Here is a 22,721-nt window from a genome sequence, read left to right as displayed (position 1 = left end):
TGTACTGGAAGAATTAATATATTACTTTAGTAATGTACCTGAGCTAAATGACTGGTGCTTTAGGGATACATAGAAACCCAACATAATTTGTATGACATTTTGAAGTGAATTAAATATTTTTGAACATGCTTCAACAGCCAATGTTATATTTTTCATATCAACACAAAGCACAGTGATTACTCTAAACTCAGTATTTTCAAATTCACATATTTAAAGTCATGGAAGCTGCAACTTCCCTGTCAAAATTACTGGCTGCCAAATTTATACCTGTTTCTTAAGCTGTACCTTTTGATATGTTGAATTTTCAAATTTGTGTAAAGTAAATTTTTAGAATGTAATGTGTTCACTGCCTTTGTGAAGCGGTATATAATTGTATAATTTCTGTGTGTAAACTGAATGGTTAAGCTTTCAATATAGTATTCATATAAAGCAATAAATATTAATGTTATGAAATATTCAAGTACATTTTTTTCAAAGTATAAAAGAATCCCTTTTTGAGTTTCCAATACCTGAAGTACATATATGAACTTATAAAACTTATGCAAACTTTTCTGACACTGTGTCATATTCTTTGGGGTGATTTAGGGGTTAAACACAAGTTTTGTGTTTTGACGACTTGAATTTCTATGACTAAAATTACCGAAAATATTTGGCTCCATTTATATGTAGGGTAATATACTACTGACTGGCTTAACTGTCAGGTTCACAGCAGCTAGATGATGTATTTATGAATATGTCTAATAGTTGAAACAAATACTGAATATTGATTTACTGTACCCAAGAGGGTAGGAAAAGCAAACATTGTAAAATTTTTTTAATTTTGCAAAAATGTTAAGATGAATCAAATTTTAAATGACATTTATTTGTAGTGACCTATTACTTTATTTTGTTCAGGAATATTTTGCCAATGAGAGTAGATTTTAAACATTCCGAGTTTAGAAATTTTGAATTTTCTTTAGAATATATATGAAATTATTGTCAATAAGCCTATTCTTTAAGAAAAAAATGAAGTATCTTATGAATATATCACATGCTCTTTGTAACTAATTCAATTAATAGAATTGTATAGAAATAAAAATGAAAGATATCTCTCCTCTTCCAGTCTCTCAAAACCTTACTCCTACCCTCACTAGTCATAGTCAACACAAGTATTTACATTTATACTTTCATTGAGTAAACCTTATGGATACTATTGATTAGATAAATAAATGGTTGGATAAATGAATGTTGATATTTTTATTCAGTTTCTAATTTTGAGATAATAGAATTTTCACATTCAGTTGTAAAATATAATAGAGGGTTTCCTTGTACCTTCACCTGGTTTCCCCCAATGGTAACATCTTGCAAAACACTAGTACGATATCATAACCAGAATGTTGGCATTGATACAATCAAGATACAGAACATACCCATCACCAGAAGATTCCCTCATGTTGTCTTTTTATAGACACATCCAATACCATCTTGCCCCTACTAATTCCTTTATCACTGGTGATACTAATCTGTTCTACATGTCTAGAATTTTGTCATTTCAAGAATGTTATATAAATGGAATCATACAGTGTATAACCTTGTGGAATCGGCTGTTTTCACTCAGCATAATTCTCTGAAGATTTTTCTAGGTTGTTCCATGTATCAATAGTTCATTCCTTTTCACTGTTGAGTAGTATTCCATAGTATGGATGTGTACCATACTTTGTTTGGCCTCCTTGAAGGACATCTAGGCTGTTTCCAGTTGGGGGCTATTGCGAGTAATCTGCTTTAAACATTTGTGTACAGGCTTCTGTATGAACGTAAGTCTTCATTTCTCTGGAATAAGTGCCCAGAAGTACAATTGCTGGGTCACATGGTAGTTGAATGTTTAGTATTTAAGAAACTGTCTAGCTATCTTCCAGAGGGGCTGTATTATTTTCATTTCCACCATCAATGTATGCGTGATCCAATTTCTCTGCATCCTTTCAAGCATTTGTTGTTGTCACTGTTTTTATTTTAGCCATTCTGACTTGTGTGGTAGTATCTCATTGTGATTTTTATTTATTTATTTTTTTTTAAATCTTCATTTTATTGAGATATATTCACATACCACGCAGTCATACAAAACAAATCGTACATTCGATTATTCACAGTACCATTACATAGTTGTACATTCATCACCTAAATAAATCCCTGACACCTTCTTAGCACACACACAAAAAAAACAAGAATAATAATTAAAGTGAAAAAGAGCAATTGAAGTAAAAAAGAACACTGGGTACCTTTGTTTGTTTGTTTGTTTGTTTCCTTCCCCTGTTTTTCTACTCATCCATCCATAAACTAGACAAAGTAGAGTGTGGTCCTTATGGCTTTCCCAATCCCATTGTCACCCCTTATAAGCTACATTTTCAGACAATTGTCTTCGAGATTCATGGATTCTGGGTTGCAGTTTGATAGTTTCAGGTATCCACCACCAGCTGCCCCAATTTTTTAGAACCTAAAAAGGGTTGTCTAAAGTGTGCGTAAGAGTGCCCACCAGAGTGACCTCTCGGCTCCTTTTGGAATCTCTCTTCCACTGAAGCTTATTTCATTTCCTTTCACATCCCCCTTTTGGTCAAGAAGATGTTCTCCATCCCACGATGCTGGGTCTACATTCCTCCCCGGGAGTCATATTCCACGTTGCCAGGGAGATTCACTTCCCTGGGTGTCTGATCCCACGTAGGGGGGAGGGCAGTGATTTCACCTTTCAAGTTGGCTTAGCCAGAGAGAGAGGGCCACATCTGAGCAACAAAGAGGCATTCAGGAGGAGACTCTTAGGCACAAATACAGGGAGGCCTAGCCTCTCCTTTGCAGCAACCGTCTTCCCAAGGGTAAAACTTATGGTAGAGGGCTCAGCCCATCAAACCACTAGTCCCCTATGTCTGTGGTCATGTTAGCAACCATCAAGGTGGGGTAGGCGAATACCCCTGCATTCTCCACAGGCTCCTCAAGGGGGCACTACATATTTTTTCCATGTTTTTTTTTTTTTAACTTTTCTTTCTTTTTTAAATCAACTGTATGAAAAAAAAATTTAAAAAAAAAACATACAATAAAAGAACATTTCAAAAGAGACCATAACAAGGGAGTAAGAAAAAGACAACTAACCTAAGATAACTGCTTTACTTCCAACCTGTTCCTACTTTACCCCCAAAAAGTTACCTAATATAGCAACATTTCTGTGAACTTGTTCCTACTATATCCATCAGAAATTAACAGACCATAGTCATTCCTGGGCATCCCCAGAACGATGAATACCTTATCTGTTCTTCTTGGATTATTGTTCCCCCTTCCTTAATTGCTCTCTATTGCTAGTTCCCCTACATTCTACATTATAAACCATTTGTTTTACATTTTTCAAAGTTCACATTAGTGGTAGCATATAATATTTGTCTTTTTGTGCCTGGCTTATTTCGCTCAGCATTATGTCTTCAAGGTTCATCCATGTTGTCATATGTTTCACGAGAGCGTTCCTTCTTACTGCCGCGTAGTATTCCATCGTGTGTATATACCACATTTTATTTATCCACTCATCTGTTGAAGGACATTTGGGTTGTTTCCATCTCTTGGCAATTGTGAAGAATGCTGCTATGAACATTGGCGTGCAGATATCTGTTCATGTCACTGCTTTCTGATCTTCCGGGTATATACCGAGAAGTGCAATCGCTGGATCGAATGGTAACTCTATATCTACTTTTCTACGGAACTGCCAGACTGACTTCCAAAGTGGCTGAACCATTATACAGTCCCACCAACAATGAATAAGAGTTCCAATTTCTCCACATCCCCTCCAACATTTGTAGTTCCCTGTTTGTTTAATGGCAGCCATTCTAATTGGTGTGAGATGGTATCTCATTGTGGTCTTAATTTGCATCTCTCTAATAGCTAGTGGAGCTGAACATTTTTTCATGTGTTTCTTGGCCATTTGTATTTCCTCTTCAGAGAACTGTCTTTTCATATCTTTTGCCCATTTTATAATTGGGCTGTCTGTACTATCGTCATTGAGTTGTAGGATTTCTTTATATATGCAAGATATCAGTCTTTTGTCAGATACATGGTTTCCAAAAATTTCTTCCCATTGAGTTGGCTGCCTCTTTACCTTTTTGAGAAATTCCTTTGAGGTGCAGAAACTTCTAAGCTTGAGGAGTTCCCATTTATCTATTTTTTCTTTTGTTGCTTGTGCTTTGGGTGTAAAGTCTAGGAAGTGGCTGCCTGATACAAGGTCTTGAAGATGTTTTCCTACATTATCTTCTAGGAGTTTTATGGTACTTTCTTTTATATTGAGATCTTTCGTCCATTTTGAGTTAATTTTTGTGTAGGAGGTGAGGTAGGGGTCCTCTTTCATTCTTTTGGATATGGATATCCAACTCTCCCAGCCCCATTTGTTGAAAAGACCATTATGACCCAATTCAGGGACTTTGGGGGCCTTATCAAAGATCAGTTGGCCATAGATCTGGGAATCTATCTATGAATTCTCGATTCCATTGATCTATATGTCTTATCTTTTTGCCAGTATCATGCTGTTTTGACAACTGTGGCTTTATAATAAGCTTCAAAGTCACGGAGTGTAAGTCCTCAGACTTTGCTTTTCTTTTTTAGAGTGTCTTTAGCAATTTGAGGCATCTTCCCTTTCCAAATAAATTTGATAACTAGCTTTTCCAAGTCTGCCAAGTAGGTTGTTGGAATTTTGATTGGGATTACATTGAATCTGTAGATGAGTTTGGGTAGAATTGACATCTTAATGACATTTAGCCTTCCTATCCATGAACATGGAATATTTTTCCATCTTTTAAGGTCCCCTTCTATTTCTTTTAGTAGAGTTATGTAGTTTTCTTTGTATAGGTCTTTTACATCTTTGGTTAAGTTTATTCCTAGGTACTTGATTTTTTTAGTTGCTATTGAAAATGGTATGTTTTGCTTGAGTGTCTCTTCAGTTTGTTCATTTCTAGCATATAGAAACATTACTGACTTATGTGCATTAATCTTGTATCCCGCTACTTTGCTAAATGTGTTTATTAGCTCTAGTAGCTGTATTGTCGATTTCTCAGGGTTTTCCAGATATAAGATCATATCAACTGCAAACAATGACAGTTTTACTTCTTCTTTACCAATTTGGATGCCTTTTATTTCTTTGCCTTGCCGGATTGCCCTGGCTAGCACTTCCAGCACAATGTTGAATAACAGTGGTGACAGCGGGCATCCTTGTCTTGTTCCTGATCTTAGAGAGAAGGCTTTCAGTCTCTCACCATTGAGTACTATGCTGGCTGTTGGTTTTTCATATATGCTCTTTATCATATTGAGGAAGTTTCCTTCAATTCCTACCTTTTGAAGTGTTTTTATCAAAAAGGGATGTTGGATTTTGTCAAATGCTTTTTCAGCATCTATTGAAATGATCGTTTGATTTTTCCCTTTCAAATTGTTAATGTGTTGTAATACATTGATTGATTTTCTTATGTTGAACCATTTTTGCATGCCTGGAATGAACCCCACTTGGTCATGGTGTATGATTTTTTTAATATGTCTTTGGATTCGATTTGCAAGTATTTTGTTGAAGATTTTTGCATCTATATTCATTAGGGAGATTGGCCGGTAGTTTTCCTTTTTTGGAGCATCTTTGCCTGGTTTTGGTATTAGATTGATGTTAGCTTCATAAAATGGGTTAGGTAGTGCTCCATTTTCTTCAGTGTTTTGAAAGAGTTTGAATAAGATTGGTGTCAGTTCTTTCTGGAAAGTTTGATAGAATTCCCCTGTGAAGCCTTCTGGTCCTGGGCATTTATTTGTAGGAAGATTTTTGATGACTGATTGGATCTCTTTGCTTGTGATGGGTTGGTTGAGGTCTTCAGTTTCTTCTCTGGTCAGTCTAGGTTGTTCATAGGTTTCCAGGAAATTGTCCATTTCCTCTACATTATCCAGTTTGTTGCCATACAGTAGTTCATAATATCCTCTCATAATTTTTTTAATTTCTTTGGGATCTGCAGTTATGTCACCTTTTTCATTCATTATTTTGTTTATATGGGTCTTCTCTCTTTTTGATTTTGTCACTCTAGCTAGGGGCTTGTCAATCTTGTTGATCTTCTCAAAGAACCAACTTTTGGTGGTATTTATCTTCTCTATTTTTTTGTTCTCTATGTCATTTATTTCTGCTCTAATCCTTGTTGTTTCTTTTCTTCTACTTGGTTTAGGATTGGTTTGCTGTTCATTTTCTAGCTTCTTCAGTTGATCCATTAGTTCTTTCATTTTGGCTCTTTCTTCCTTTTTAATATGTGTTCAGTGCTATAAATTTCCCTCTCAGTACCTCTTTTGCTGCATCTCATAGGTTTTGGTATGTTGTGTTCTCATTTTCATTCGTCTCTATATATTTAGCAATTTCTCTTGCTATTTCTTCTTTAACCCACTGATTGTTCAGGAGTGTGTTGTTTAACCTCCAGGTGTTTGTGAATTTTCTAAGTCTCTGATGGTTATTGACTTCTAATGGTATTCCATTCTGGTCAGAGAATGTGCTTTGAATAATTTCAACCTTTTTAAATTTATTGAGCCTTGTTTTATGTCCCAGCATATGATCTATTCTGGAGAAAGTTCCATGAGCACTAGAGAAGTATGTGTATCCTTCTGATTTCGGATGTAATGTTCTATATATGTCTGTTAAATCTAATTCATTTATCAGATTGTTTAGGTTTTCAATTTCCTTATTGGTCTTCTGTCTGGTTGATCTATCTATAGGAGAGAGTGATGTGTTGAAGTCTCCCACAATTATTGTGGAAACATCCATTGCTTCCTTTAGTTTTGCCAGTGTTTCTCTCATGTATTTTGTGGCACCTTGACTGGGTGCATAGACATTTATGATTGTTATTTATTGTTGTTGAATTGCCCCTTTTATTACTATGTAGTGGCCTTCTTGGTCTCTCAAAACATCCCTGCATTTAAAGTCTATTTTATCTGAGATTAATATTGCTACATCTGCTTTCCTTTGGCTGTAGCTTGCATGAAATATTTTTTTCCATCCTTTCACTTTCAATTTCTTTGTGTCCCTGGGTCTAAGGTGAGTCTCTTGCATGCAGCATATTGATGGTTCATTTTTTTTGATCCATTCTGCGAATCTACATCTTTTAATTGGGGAATTTAATCCATTTACATTCAACGTTACAACCGTGAAGGCATTTCTTGAATCAGCCAACTTATCCTTTGGTTTATGTTTGTCATATATATCTTTCCCCTCTCTCTATTAATATCCTTTATTGTTCCCATACCGAATCTCTTTAGTAATGAACCTTTCTCCAAGTTTCTCTGTCCTTTCTCTGTTTCTCTGTCTGTAGGGTTCCCTTTAGTATCTCCAGTAGGGCAGGTCTCTTGTTAGCAAATTCTCTCAGCATTTGTTTGTCTGTGAAAAATTGAAGCTCTCCCTCAAATTTGAAGGAGAGCTTTGCTGGATAAAGTATTCTTGGCTGGAAATTTTTCTCACTCAGAATTTTAAATATGTCGTGCCACTGCCTTCTCACCTCCATGGTGGCTGCTGAGTAGTCACTACTTAGTCTTATGTTGTTTCCTTTGTATGTGGTGAATTGCTTTTCTCTTGCTGCTTTCAGAACTTGCTCCTTGTCTTCTGTGTTTGACAGTGTGATCAGAATATGTCTCGGAGTGGGTTTATTTGGATTTATTCTAGTTGGAGTTCGCTTGGCATTTATGATTTGTGTATTTATGGTGTTTAGAAGATTTGGGAAGTTTTCCCCAACAATTTCTTTGAATACTCTTCCTAGACCTTTACCCTTTTCTTCCCCTTCTGGAACACCAATGAGTCTTATATTTGAACATTTTATATTATCTATCATATCCCTGAGGTCGGTTTTGATTTTTTTTATTTTTTTCCCCAATCTTTCTTTTGTGCTTTCATTTTCCATTCTGTCATCTTCCAGGTCACTGATTCGTTGTTCAACTTCCTCTAGTCTTGTACTATGAGTATCCAGAATCTTTTTAATTTGGTCAACAGTTTCTTTAATTTCCATAAGATCTTCTATTTTTTTATTTAGTCTTGCAATGTCTTCTTTATGCTCTTCTAGGGTCTTCTTGATATCCTTTGTATCCTGTACTATGGTCTCATTGTTAATCTTTAGTTCTTTGAGTAGTTGCTCTAGGTGCTGTGTCTCTTCTGATCTTTTGATTTGGGTGCTTGGGCTTGGGTTATCCATATCGTCTGGTTTTTTCATATGCTTTATAATTTTCTTTTGTTTTTGGCCTCTTGGCATTTGCTTAACTTGATGGGGTTCTTTTAGGATCTGTAGACCAATTGAAGTCCTTCTCTCTAATTTATCAGATCTACAGCTTCGTGGAGTACACTTTCTCTAACTAACCAGCAGGTGGCTTCCGTGAGCCACCTGTTCTCCAAAAGCCAGTTCTCCCCTGCTTTGCCTTTGTGGTGAGTCGGGGACTGAGTCTTGTGGGGTCCAGTTGGTGTACCAAGCTTGCGTGTGTAGTTGGTGTTGCCCGCCCTGTGTATGGGGCATGTATCTGGGCAGTCAGGGGTAGGGGGTGGCTCTAACAATCAAATCTCCCTGGTGTTCCTGGAGTTTTAAAGCTGCTGCAATAGTCTAATCCTTCAGTTCAGTCCTGCCACAGTTTGTCTCTGCCACTGACCCACAAGTCCTTGGTATTGGCGTATGGCTCCTGAGATTTGCGAGTAGGTCCCTCTTCCAGGCTGTGCACCCCCTGGTCGTCTGTTGAGGGATGACTGTGCTATGTCCCCCCAGGGCGGTTCTGGGCTGCTGGGCTGTGTAGGGAGGCTCCCAGTCTGCTGAAATGATGGCTGAATGGGGCTTTGTTAGTTCACACTGCTCCACCTTCCCAACTCTGGGACAACCCGCTGAGGGTGCAGGGAAGGCTAATGTCCACGCCCAGTTTTGTGGTGTGAGCCTGTTATTTGAAGCACTTCCGTCACACTGGGTTGTCTGGGGCAGCTCTGGGCTATGGGGCTGGTGATGGGCAGGAGTGTTTCCTGTCCACCAAGATGATGGCTGTGAGCGGACACCCCCCTTTTCTTGGGAAGTTGTGGTGTTTAGTGAATTTTCTCAGCCACTGGATTATTGCCTTTTGTCTCAGTGCTCTCTTAGTTCTGCTCTTGTCTTGACCTGCCCAAATTGCAAGTCTTTGAGGCTTTCTGTATTGGGCTTCTTAGAGTAATTGTTTTAGAAAAAGAAAAAAGGATTTAAGAAAAAAGGGCCCTCCTCACAGGTCTAATGGGTTATTGAAATGCTAAAAGACAAAGCAATTAAGGCCATTAAGGAAAGGTCCACAGGGCAGGGAGATCAGTTTTTCTTCGGGATTTGCATATGAGCTTCAGGTCCTGAGCTCTGTCCTTCCCCTTTCTATGTTCACCAGAACTCCAAAAATCCTCCGCTTTTATTTTTGAGTTTTTCTTGCTGTTTTCTGCTATGCCTGTCTCCTCTCTGCTGGGCTGGCTGCTGTCAGATTCTCTGGTGTCTGGACTCAGTCTATGTATAGTTGGAGTTTGGATCAGTAGAATGAATTTCTGATAAGAGCTGCCACTGCAGTTCTCCCTTCTCCTTCCCAGCGCTGACGGCCCCTCCTCCCACGGGACTGAGCCTGGCAGGGAGGGGCGTGGGTCCCCTGGCCGCAAAAACTTACAGATTTCGCTGATCTCAGCAGTTCCACACTTTCATGAGTGTTGTATGAAGTATGCCCAAAGTCAGATTGCTCTGTGGTGTCCAGTCCACGCAGTTCCTGGCTTCCTATCTACTTTCCTGGAGGAGTAACTAAAACATACAGCTCACCAGTCTGCCATCTTGCCCCGCCTCTCATTGTGATTTTAAGTTGCATTTCCTCAATGGCTAATAATGTTGAACATCTTTTCATGTACTTATTAGCCATCTGTAGATGCTCTGCAGTGAAATTTTCATGTCTTTTATTTGTTTATTACTGTTTATTATTGTTAACTTTGAAAATTCTTTACATATTCTAGATACTTGTCCTTTGTTGGAAATGTGGTTTGAAAATATTTTCTCCCATCCTCCAGCTTGTCTTTTCATCCTCTTAACAGCGTCTTTCATAAAGCAAAAGTTTTTAATTTTGATTTCTAGTTTTGTTCAATTCCATTTTTAAAATTTGTTTAGGTTTGTTTTAAGGCCCAGGATATGGTCTATCTTTGTAAATGTTCCATGGACACTTGAATGTATATTCGGCTGTGGTGGGTGGAATGTTTTATAAATGTTGATTACATTCTGTCGTTTGATGGTGGTATTGAGTTCTATGTCCTTGCTGATTTTCTGTCTAATTGTTCTAACACTGTTGAGAGAGGTGTGTGGAAGTTTCCGGCTGTAATTGTAGATTTGTCCATTTCAGTTCTATTAGTTATAGCTCCACATATTTTGCAGCTCTGCTGTTTGGCTCACACATATTTAGGGTTTCTATGTCATCATGTTGGATTGACCTTTTTATTATGATATAATGTCCCTCTTGGTCACTGGTAATTTTCTTTGCTATGAAGTCTACTTTAGCTCATAATAACATGGTTACTCCTGCTTTACTTTTATTAACATTTGCATGATATATCTTTTTCCATCTTTTTACTTTCAGCCTGCCTGTGTTGTTATATTTGAAGTGAGTATCCTGTAGACAGCATGTCATTGGGTCATATCTTTAATCCATTCTTACATCTCTGTCTTTTACTTGGTGTATTTAGACTGTTTATGTTTAACATAATTGATATTTTAGGGCTTATGACTACCATTTGTATTTTGTTTTCTGTTTGTTCTCTGTCTTTTGTTTCTCTTTTTTCTTTTGCCCACCTTCCTTTGGTAACTTTAACGTTTTATACAATTCCATTCTGATTTACCTTTCATGTTTTTTAGTATATCTCTTCGCATAGTTTTTTGATGGTTGTTCTAGGTATTATGTTATATCCGTGTAACTTATCAGTCTACTGGTGGTATCATGTTACTGGTTTGAGTGAAGTATAGAAACCAGAAACCTTATCTCCTGTTCCACTTTGCTAATGCTGTCAGAATGCAAAATACCAGAAATGGATTGACTCTTATAAAGGGGGGGTTATTTGTTACAAATTTAGTCTGAAGGCTATGAAAATATCCAAATTAAGGCATCGACATGAGTTTACCTTCACCAAAGGAAGGCCAATGGCATCTGGAAAACCTCTGTTAGTTGGGAAGGCATGAGGCTGGCATCTGCTGAGCCCAGGTTTTGTTCCAGCTCCTCTCTCAGCTCCTTTGCATTCTTCAAAATGTTGCTCTTGGGGCATTTGTCCTCTCTTAGCTTCTCTGGAGCAAGAGTCTGCTTTCAACAGCCATCTTCAAACTGTCTTTCATCTGCAGCTCCTCTCTCAGCTCCTGGGCATTCTTCAGAGTGTCCCTCTTGGCTGTAGCAAGCTCTCTCCTTCTGTCTGAGCTCTTATAGGACTCCAGTGATTTAATTAAGACCCTTGCTGAGTGGGTGGGGCCACACTTCCATGGAAATTGTCTAATCAGAGTTATAACCTACAGTTAGGTGGGGCACATCTCCATGGAAACAACCTAATCCAAAGGTTCCAACCTAATCAAGACTAAATAAGTCTGCCCTCACAAGATTGTGTCAAAGAACATGGCATTTTGGGGGACATAATACATCCAAACCAGCACACTTCCCTTTATATTCCTTTATCTTCTCCTGTTTAGAATATAATTGTCTTAAATATTTCCTCTACATACATTCAAAACCACATCAGACTGTGTTATAGTTTTTTCTTCAAGAGTTAAATATAATTTAGAAAACTCAAGAAGAGGAGGAAAGTCTATTGTTTTCATCCATAATTTTTCTTACCATGTTCTTTCCCAGTGTTCCAAAGTTACTTCTTATATCATTTCCTATCAAAAACTTCCTTTAGTTTTACTTCTAGTGTAGATCTGGTGGTAACAAATTCTCTTAGTTTTCCTTTATCTAAGTCTGTCTTGATTTCTCCTTCATTCCAAAAGGATACTTTTGCTGGATATAGAATTCTGGTTTGATACTTCTCTACTTGAAAAATGTTGTGTCCTTCTGACCACCATTGGTTCTGATGGCAATACTTCTGTCATTGTATTTTTTTTTTCTTCTATAGGTAAGATGTCACTTTCTCTGGCTGATTTTTTTTTTCTTTTTTCTTTTTTTTTTTTTTTTTATCTTCATTTTATTGAGATATATTCACATACCATGCAGTCATACAAAACAAATCGTACATTCGATTGTTCACAGTACCATTACATAGTTGTACATTCATCACCAAAATCAATCCCTGACACCTTCATTACTACACACACAAAAATAACAAGAATAATAATTAAAGTGAAAAAGAGCAATTAAAGTAAATAAGAACACTGGGTGCCTTTGTCTGTTAGTTTGTTTCCTTCCCCTATTTTTCTACTCATCCATCCATAAACTAGACAAAGGGGAGTGTGGTCCTTATGGCTTTCCCAATCCCATTGTCACCCCTCATAAGCTACATTTTTATACAATTCTCTTCGAGATTCATGGGTTCTGGGTTGTAGTTTGATAGTTTCAGGTATCCACCACCAGCTACCCCAATTCTTTAGAACCTAAAAAGGGTTCTCTAAATTGTGCATAAGAGTGCCCATCAGAGTGACCTCTCGGCTCCTTTTGGAATCTCTCTGCCACTGAAGCTTATTTCATTTCCTTTCACATCCCCCTTTTGGTCAAGAAGATGTTCTCCGTCCCACGATGCCAGGTCTACATTCCTCCCCAGGAGTCATATTCCACATTGCCAGGGAGATTCACTCCCCTGGGTGTCTGATCCCACGTAGGGAGGAGGGCAGTGATTTCACCTTTCAAGTTGGCTTAGCTAGAGAGAGAGGGCCACATCTGAGCAACAAAGAGGCATTCGGGAGGAGGCTCTTAGGCACAATTATAGGGAGGCCTAGCCTCTCCTTTGCAGCAACCGTCTTCCCAAGGGTAAAACCTACGGTAGAGGGCTCAACCCATCAAACCACCAGTTCCCTATGTCTGTGGTCATGTTAGCAACCATTGAGGTGGGGTAGGCCAATTTTAAGATTTTTGGTTCTATCTTTAGTTTACAGAAATTTCACTGTAATGTATCTTGGTGTGGGTTTTTTGGGGTTTATCCTATTTGGGATTTTCTTAGCTTCTTGAAATCTGTGTGTTCCTGTCTTTTGGTAGATTGGGGAAGTTTAATTCTTTTAGTACTTTTTCAACACTTCCATCTTTCTACTCTCCTTCTGGGACTCTTATGACACAAAAGTGAGCATTTTTGTTGTTGTCACACAAGTCCCTGAGGGTCTGTCCACTTTTTCTTCAGACTATTTTCTCTCTGTTTTTCAGATCAGGTAATTTGTGTTATTCTATCTTCCAATTCACCAATTCATTTCTCTGTCATCTCCATTATGCTGTTGAGCCATCCACTGTTTCTTTATTTTAGTCATTGAATTTATCAGTTCTGAAATTTCCATTTGGTTCTTTATGTATTCTATTTATTTTGCTGAGACTTTCTGTTTCTTTGCTGAGACTTGCTATTTTTTCTTTTGTTGCAGTATATAATAATTTCTCTTTGAAACATTTTCAAAATGACTGTTTAAAAATCTATAGCAGATAACTAATATCTCTGTTATCTTGGTGTTGGCATTTACTGATTGTCTATTTTCATTCAGTATGAAATCTTCCTGAGTCTTTAGCATGAAAAATATTTTTTGGCTGAAACCTGGGCATTTGGGGTATTATTTTATGAAATTTATTTTATCTGCTTCCTCTGACGCCACTCTGGCAGGGGAAGTTAGGGGTGCAAACTTGTTATTGCCAGGTGGGGTTAGAAGTTCATGTTCCCTGCTTGGTCTCCGTTGGCATCTGAGGAGGAAGGGGATTTCTCATTACTGCTGGGCAGGGTTGAGAGTTCTGGCTTATCCTGAAGTCTCCCCTGATGATGCCTTGGGTGGGAGGGTAGAGTGCCTTGCTGCTGCTTCCCACATGACCTCCACTGACACCCCTGGGGGTGGCGCGCTCATTACCACTGGGCAGTGGCACCAGTCCTCACCCAGCACCCCACCAGGGAGTGGAATGGGTGCTTCATTCCACCAGATGGGTTGCAAGTCCAGGTTCCCTGTGTGTCTCTACTGACTCCATAGGAGACATTGTTACTGCCCAGTGGGGATGAGAGTCCTAACTTCCTACCTGTCCTTCCCTTGCATTGTGTTAGATGAGCACTGGGGAGCCTCACTGCAGCCTGGCAAGGGTGGATGTCTAAGCTCCCCACTCAGCCTTTTAGTGTGGGTGGGTAAGAGCCAAAGTTTTTTCTGTGGTGTTTTGCTAGAATAGGATGGCCATTGCCAAAAAGTTTTCCATCTTGCTAGGCTACCCTTTTCCTGGTCCTTGGCTACAGAGAGCAAGCTTTTGTTGGGGCTTTTTTTATTCGGTCTGTTCCCATCGGCACGTCTGAATTGCCAGGCTCTTCAGCTTTAAGATTTGAATATATGAGGAGAAAAGAAACAAAGGAACTCACCACTGTGTCATTCATTGTATCTCAAGGTGCCTAGCTAGTCTGGCTTCTTTCTTCCACCTTTTGGAGTTTTCTTACATTTGTTTTATTCCTAATATACAGGGGTTTTAGATGTAATTCATGGAAAGAATAGGGAAAAGTATCTCTACTCCATCTTCTTGGAAGCAGAAGTTGGTTGATACTTTTTTTATACTGTCTTTATTACTTTTGGTTTTTTTATATAAATTGAATTTCATTTAACAATGCATCATGAACTCGTGTTTCATGTTAGTATGTATACATGCTTCTCTCTTTTAACATTGCTCATTTGCTATTGCAGACCTTGGTACTTTGAGATAAAGTAAACATAGAATTAATTTGATGTGAAATGTCTTTTATATGTACATTTAGATTTTTTGAATTGTTTTCTATGCCAATGATGAACATTCCTATCCCTTTAACTTTGCACATTTATGATAATATTTCTGTAGACTAGATTCCTGGAAATATGTTTCCTGGGCCATAGCTATGCATATTTTAAAATTTGGATAGATCCTATCAAGTTGTCCTCCTAAGAAGCTTTACCATTTTCATTTATATAAAGTTTTATGAAAGTGCCCATTTCCCCTTAAATGTTTTAAAAAAAAAAAAGCCAAAAGTAGTATCCTATTTTAATATGCATTTCTTTAGTTATTAGTGTCATTGAGCATCATTTCATGTTTTTTAGCCAATGATATTTATTGTTCTTGGAGCATTTTTCTAATTGTGCTCTTTTTCTTACTGATTTATAGGAACTCAAACCTTTTATCTCTTAAAAATATTGGAAGTATTTCCCTAAATTTGTCATTTATTCTTTATGTTTATGTATAATGCCATTCATCTTATGAAAGTGAACAAATAAAACAAACAAACAAAAATGCTCTAAAACTGTAGTACTGTATTTCCTGTCTTTCTAAGAAAGGTCTTTCTATCACAATGTTTCAAAACTCACCTCCTATATTTTCACCTAGTACTTTTGTCATTTCATGTCAAGCTCTTACTGTTTCTCAAATGTATTTGTGTCGAGTGTGAAGTAGGGATTTAGCTTCTCTTTTCCCATAGAAACGATTTTCCCTACTTCCTCCCTTTTTTAGCTAGTACAGATTTTCATTTCTCTATTATTTTTTTCTGAATATCCACATATGCAGTTATAAGGATATATACATGCTTTTGAAAAAAGTTGTGATATAAATACAATTTTAGAAATTAGTTGATAAATTCATCACCTTCTGTATGCCTCCTACTAAGGAAAATACAGAAACATAAGATACATTGCCTACCTTCAAGAAACTCCTAATACACTTAAGAACATTGGTCCAGTGTGCAGGAAACAAACAATATCATACAAGTATCAGAGAAATGTTAGATTCTGGTGCAGCCCGTAAGACCAGTACTGTGCATGTTTAGAGGAAAAGGAGATCAGAGAAGAAAAATAAGGCTCACTGTGATTTTTTATCAATTCAGAGTAAATGTGGGAAAATGTCGATGACCAGTGGTTCCTAATTGATTTTATTTTTGTTTTGTCAGTGGAATCATATCTGACCTTTTTCCTGGAGTCCAAATTCCAGAACACGATTATGGTATTTTGCAGTCGACAATTATCGATGTCATGACCAGACAAAATCTCCAGCCTGAGATGTGCATGGTTAGAAAAGTGATTCAGTTCTATGAAACCATGCTCGTAAGGCACGGGGTTATGCTGGTCGGACCAACAGGAGGGGGCAAGACCACAGTCTATCAAGTTCTAGCAGAAGCTTTAGGGAATTTGCATAAACTTGGCGCAGACAATCCCTTTTACAGGCCAGTAAAAACATTCGTCCTTAATCCTAAATCAATTACCATGGGTGAATTATATGGTGAAGTGAACAGCATAACCTTGGAATGGAAAGACGGTTTGATGGCACTGAGCGTCCGGGCAGCTGTGAATGACGCCTCGGAAGACCACAAGTGGATTGTCAGCGACGGGCCGGTGGATGCCCTTTGGATTGAAAATATGAACACCGTGCTGGATGATAACAAGATGCTTTGCCTGGCTAACAGCGAGAGGATCAAACTGACACCCCAAATCCACATGCTTTTCGAGGTAAATGTGTGCATTACTGTGGCATGAAATCACTCTTTAGATTGGCATATATCATCTTGAGGTTTTTTTTTTCTCACACTAATGGATCATTTGCTATCCATAAGGCCTGCTATGGAATTTTGTTTGCTTACTAAGTATTTATTAAATAGTTCTTTTGTACTTGATTACTCATCCTGATAACTGGAGTCTCTCACGTGTTCCTGCCTCTGTTTGGAGAGGAAATGCAGTAAATTCTGGCTCCCCCAGCACCTGTTTGTTTCATTTTGGTGGTAGTTAATATATATATACTAGTGACTTTAAATTATTTAGAATGCTTTCTAAGTAAAACAAAGAAATTGTTATATTTAATATGGATAAATTTTCCCACTGTCGTATGCCAGTGATGAAGGGATTGAAAGAGGGACGTGAACCAAATACAGCTGCTCTAGTCACTCATTGAACACTGATTGAATGCCTGCTGCCCTACTTTGTTCATTTTCCACCTTATGTCTCACTTGACCTTCCAGAAATGGAGAGCGTTTCTAATTACTTATAGCTCTCCCCATCTCTTCTACATAAAGCTTTTCCATGTTAGCTTAACTTCTGAAAGTGTGATTCATTGACACTGCAGTAGGAGGAATAAAGAAGTATCACAATAGCAGTTTTCACTTCACCTTCCTGCAATTTTAGGTACAAGATCTAAGGGTCGCCTCCCCTGCAACCGTCAGTCGATGTGGAATGGTGTTTGTGGATCCCGAAGAACTGAAATGGATGCCCTATGTTCAAACTTGGATGAACAGTATCTCTAAAAAAGTAAGTGCGGCTGGATGCCCCCAAAGTCTCCAGGCTTCAGGGCTCATGCAGCAGGAGGTTAAGGCCTTTTTCTGCTGACTGCATGAATTCCAGCATTGTACCTAATCTCTTGCCCAAAGCATTCCTGAAACCCACCAGGAATGTTTATATACCCCCCCAAATCCCTCAGCCTGCGGGCCTGCCAGCTCACTCTGCTTCCTGCCTGACTTGGTCCCTCACCACTTCCTCTCGGACATGAGCACAGGCCACTTCCTCAAGTCCCCAAAAAACACAAACAGAAGTAGGAACAGGACCGGGCATTAAAAAGAGGGAGAAGAAAGCCTAAATCAAGACAAAGAGAGAAGACCAGTGTTTCTCCTACCCCTATCTTACTTAGCTCCATGACCCAAGTTACATTATTCTAACCTCAATGGTACAATTCCACATGAAGTAAAGGGAAACTTTTGCACTTTTGTTAGGAACAACTGCACTCAGTATCATCTTCTGTGCCCTCTCCATTCTGAAATAGGATTTTGACTTTACCTTAACAGCTGTTGTTTCCCATTCCATCCCCACCCCATGAAAGCCATCTTCTTCCCTGCCTCTCATCTCCACCCACCCCACCCCCACTGAAGACAAATCAGAAAGTTATTGTCTTCCTCACTCTTAGGCATCAACATTTCAGGAGTATTGTGGTCTAGTCTCAGAGTACATTACTAAAGAAAGTAAGTCTCAGAATTGAGAATTTTATCATGTGCTACCATAAGGGTTTTAACCTTTCTGATATCATTTTTAAATCTTTGGGAATTATGCCTTCAAACTTACATAGACATTTAAATTTTTCTCTTCTGTGTTTCTTCTCTTTTATTGTTCTTATTTGTGAGAGATATCACCAATACAGAAGAGCTCACTTTAAGAAATAATTATAAAATGCACACCTGAGCATCCGCCACCACACAAGAAAGAGGAACGTTATCAGCTAGCTACCCAGAATCCCCCCATGCATCCCTTCCTAGTCCTAGATTTTTAAAATTTTATTTGTTTCATTATCTTATGATGCTTACACCCTTTAGTCTAAATGTACAGATTTGAACCAACCTGTTTCTAAACTTAATAATATATTTCATCTGGTCTTGCTAAAATAATGTGTGTTTTATTTTCAGCTGAATGAGGACACACAACAATATTTATTGAACCTTTTCCAACGTTATGTTGATGACGGTTTAAATTTTGTCAGCAAAAAATGCAGTCAAGCAATCCCACAAGTAGATATCAGCAAAGTTACTACGCTCTGTTGCTTATTGGAGTCTTTGATTTTGGAAAAAGATAAAGTTACTTTGACAATGGTATGAAGGGTTTTCTTACTGCTATGAAGCTGGGAAAGTGAAGTTGTTGTCTAGATGCTTTTTAAAAGAGTATCTCCAAATTTCCTATAGTATCATCTATAATATTATATGATTTTTTAATTTAAATTTACAGGAGACTAATGGCTGTTATTGGGTTCAGAGAATCTCAAATTTGGAAGGAATGTTAGAGACCATCTAATTTATTCCTCTATCAATGTGTCTCTTTAGCAGTTGCTTAAATAGCTTCATGCAGACATCAAACAGTTATAATAGTCAGTTGAGAGATAACCTTGGCTTTTTTCTCTGTGTATTTTTGCCATTCATTTTCTCATCAGTATGTATTAGTAAAAGGAAACATTGCTCTGTGAACCATCAAATGAAGTGTAAGAAACACAAGTGGTGCCCCTTTCCAAATGCACGAGTCTCGGTGAAAGAAAAAAGTCTATAGATTTTGTAATTTGGGATTCTTCTTAGGTTTACATATAAAAATACTAAAACTGTTTCTCTTTGTTCTTTCAGGAACAATCAAAACTGAACATTGTATTGTGTCAGACTTTTGTATTTTGTTATTTATGGTCTGTGGGTGGAAATTTAACAGAAAACTACTGGGATTCTTTTGATACATTTATTAGAACACAGTTCGATGACAATCCTGATGCCAGGGTAAGAACCAAATAAATTCCACACAGTAACTTTGAATCATTAAAATATATTTCAGAACTAAAATTTTAAGAGCCCTAGTCCTACTGTAAGTGTAAATTCTTTGCTTAAAAGGTTTCTAAATTTATTCAGGTTTTTTTTAACCTTAGATAACATTTACTGTATTTTTAAAAATGTAGGAGCCCTCTCACAGTAAGAAAAGAGTCAGATAGAAAAATACATGTAAAAATTCCCTATTATCATGAATATTGAATTCTGGTTATTAGATTTATTTTTCTCAGTGTGATGGATAGGCAATTCTGAACTTACTTTCTGTACATTCTAATATAAAGCAAGTAAGTAAATATATTGATACTGGCAATCAGATTTCTCACTGTTGGAGAGGGAATTTACAAATATGGACACAGAAAGATTAGACTGTACCTTGTGTTATTGGATTGGAATTGGAGATATCAGTATGAACTAATAGTGTTCTTTAAAAAATATATGCATATAAATATGTGGAAATGGATATATATACACATATATTCATACATACACAAAGTTTCTACCTCTTTGTATCAATGGCACCCCAGCAGCAATGAGTAAAGCCAGAACCCAGACCTTAATTTCCAAATATTACTGTCTTCTAAAGGGACCTGGAGCTTCTTAGTGAAGTATCTAACTCCAAGACTGGGGCAGGGAAAGTACAAATTGAGCCTAGAACATTTTATTATGCCAGATAGGAAAACAGTGCCCCAAGAATGATGGCACAAGTTAAAAGAACACTTGAGCCAGCTTGTAGGGGCTTCCACTGGCCAAACTTGGGAAAATTTGCACATTGCAATAAATCATGGTAGTAATGATTATAATCCCTTGAATAAAATAAAAATCTGTGAGTCCATACTGATAATAAAAATACACATGAAAAAATAATTAAATAGTGAGAAGGAAAAGCTCTTTCCTTATGGCAGAATGTGAATTAATCTTTGTAGAAGTAAAGACAGAGTCAAAAAGTCATCATTTTGCAGCCAGGATGTAATATTTGATTTAGTCTGGAATCACTAATGGCTGCTAAAACAAGTGGGTGAACATTTAATGAGAAACAGAGCATTTACATAGTTTCAAAGTATCTCCCCACAAATTACTGATCAGTTTCGAAGAGAAAAATAGTTATCTTACAGGAGAGTAACCTTGGGACACCACGTTAACTAGGTGATTAATTTAACATCACCAGCATGAGGACAAGCCTTTGCCTCCTGATATGGTGCACTGAGAAGGACACAACCTTGCTTTTGTGGTACTCCTTTCAAAAATCTATAACCTGGATCTAATCATGAGGATATACCTGGAAAACCCAAACTGAAGGGCATGCTGTAAAATGAACTGGCCTATACTCTTCAAAAATGCCAGGGTCATGACAGACAAAGAAATATAAGGAAATGTTCCAGATTAAAAGAGACCAAAGAAACACAACTAACTGCAATTCATAATCCTGGATTGGCTCCTACAAGGGGAAAAATATAAATAAAATATATATAAAATTGACATTATTGGAACAATTGGCAAAATTTGAGTAGGGAATGTAAATTAGATAATAATATTCTATCATGTTCAATTTCCTGATTTTTATCATTATACTATATTATGTAAGAAAATATCCTTGTTCTTAGTGAATACACAGTCAAGTATTTAGGGTAAGGGGGAATGGTGTATATAGGAATGCAGTATGATCATGTCCCTCATCTGCTTAGAATTCTTCACTGAACTCTCTCTCCAAGCTCTTTACCTTGAGGCTTTTCGTGTTCTGGGCCCCATCCGTGTTCTCAGCCTCATCGCTCACCATGTGCAGGGTTCTTGTAGTCCCAGCACACAGCATGCCTTTCATGGGTTCGGTCTTCCCATCCTGTTATCCCAGCCCGAACCCTGGTCCCTTCTTCCCTGTCCCCATCCCTCTTCTGTCCATCTAACTCCTGCTTGTCCTTCAGGTCTAAGCTGGAACATCACAGGGAGCCTTCCTGTATCTCCAGCCACCCCGTTACTCCCCTGCAAGTAGGAATGAGGCCCCGGCCCCCGCCTTTGTGAATGTACTAAACTCCCCTAGAACCCTCTTCTTTCAGAGCTGTTGACTGACGGGCTGGTCTGCACCACGTGGACTCCCAGGCCTCGAAGGCAGAGGCTGGTTCTCCTTTAGCACTGAGCGCAGTGATTGGCTTGGAGCAAGCCCCTGAACACTGAATCAAATAGAAAATGATTACTGTTTTAAAACAGAGTTTTAGTGGAATCAACTTATCATACATTGTATGATTGTGTTTAAGGAATTAGAGTCTGCTACTGAAACAATGACTTCTCCAAAAAGAAAGAAGAAATCCAGATCCGTTCGTGTCCTTTGCCTGCCTGTGTTTCCGTGTGAGTACTCCCACTGCCGGGTGTGCATCCTGTTGAAGGTGGTGTGCATTTCATTTCAGCTTCCCAGTTCTGGCGATCTGTGGAGCATCCACATGGACTTCGACACCAAACGGCTGGACCCCTGGGAGCGCATCATCCCCACCTTCAAGTACTGCCGTGATGTCCCGTTTTTTGAAATGCTTGTCCCCACCACTGACACGGTGCGCTTTGGGTATCTAATGGAGAAGCTGCTGGCCGTCAAGCACTCAGTGCTCTTTACTGGAATAACCGGAGTTGGCAAGGTAGGGAACCCACAGCAAGCAAAAGCATCTGTCTAGAAATGAGAGCACGGCGGCCCTAGACATGTAAACCCCAGAAATAATATGTTATTTCTCAGGGGACATTCTTTTGGATTTTGATAACTTTGGCAGGGAGAAAGCAACTATTCTCAATCTGTACTGACCCTAGGAATTACTCCAAATTTTCCAGTATCTGAATAAATCCTGGATGTCAATATTACATAAACCAGAGAGCCCTGCGGCCCAAAGTTGGCGTCGTGGTGCTTTTGCATGTATCCCTTGGGGCTTCTGGGGCTGGTGACCTCCCAGATTAGGGTAGGAATAGGCCAGATCAGGACTGTCGGGGAAGGTCTGTCTGTCCCCTTCTGCTGTTTGCTTCTACCTGACACTGCAGCAGTGTCACTTTACTGTTTTTGATAAAAGTCGAGTACAGGGGAAAGTGCTCCTCCTTGGACTTCTTGGCTTGGGGGGTTTCCACATAAACAGGGACTTACTGTCTCCCTTCTCAAATATTTCTAAAAGAAGTTGAATTGTTTTGGATCTTCTGTGACTCTTGCTATACAGTTGATGTGGATAGTAGCCAAGAGGGTTTTTGGTGTGAAACAAGAATAAACCTTTTTTCTGACGTAGAGCTGATTAGAACATTTCTTTGACTCCAATAAACATGA

The 22,721-nt window shown here is 38.3% G+C and overlaps 1 protein-coding gene across 5 annotated transcripts in view; it reads left to right on the top strand.

Annotated features, from left to right (window-relative positions):
* The window catches only part of DNAH6 (dynein axonemal heavy chain 6), a 342,016-nt gene that overhangs the window by 176,534 nt on the left and 142,761 nt on the right, over nt 1-22,721 (top strand). For all 5 annotated transcript variants that reach the window (XR_005212367.1, XM_037806992.1, XM_037806993.1 and 2 more), the window contains 5 exons: nt 16,055-16,610; nt 17,280-17,402; nt 18,545-18,727; nt 19,247-19,390; nt 21,835-22,056. Coding sequence is in view for 4 of the 5 variants with exons in the window: in XM_037806992.1 (XP_037662920.1) it covers nt 16,055-16,610; nt 17,280-17,402; nt 18,545-18,727; nt 19,247-19,390; nt 21,835-22,056 (1,228 nt within the window). In the remaining variant the exon portion in view is untranslated. The remainder of the gene's footprint in view (nt 1-16,054; nt 16,611-17,279; nt 17,403-18,544; nt 18,728-19,246; nt 19,391-21,834; nt 22,057-22,721) is intronic.

The sequence above is a fragment of the Choloepus didactylus genome, chromosome 17 (assembly GCF_015220235.1).
Source record: "Choloepus didactylus isolate mChoDid1 chromosome 17, mChoDid1.pri, whole genome shotgun sequence".
Classification (NCBI taxonomy): domain Eukaryota; kingdom Metazoa; phylum Chordata; class Mammalia; order Pilosa; family Megalonychidae; genus Choloepus; species Choloepus didactylus.
This window is presented reverse-complemented; position numbering and strand designations above follow the sequence as displayed.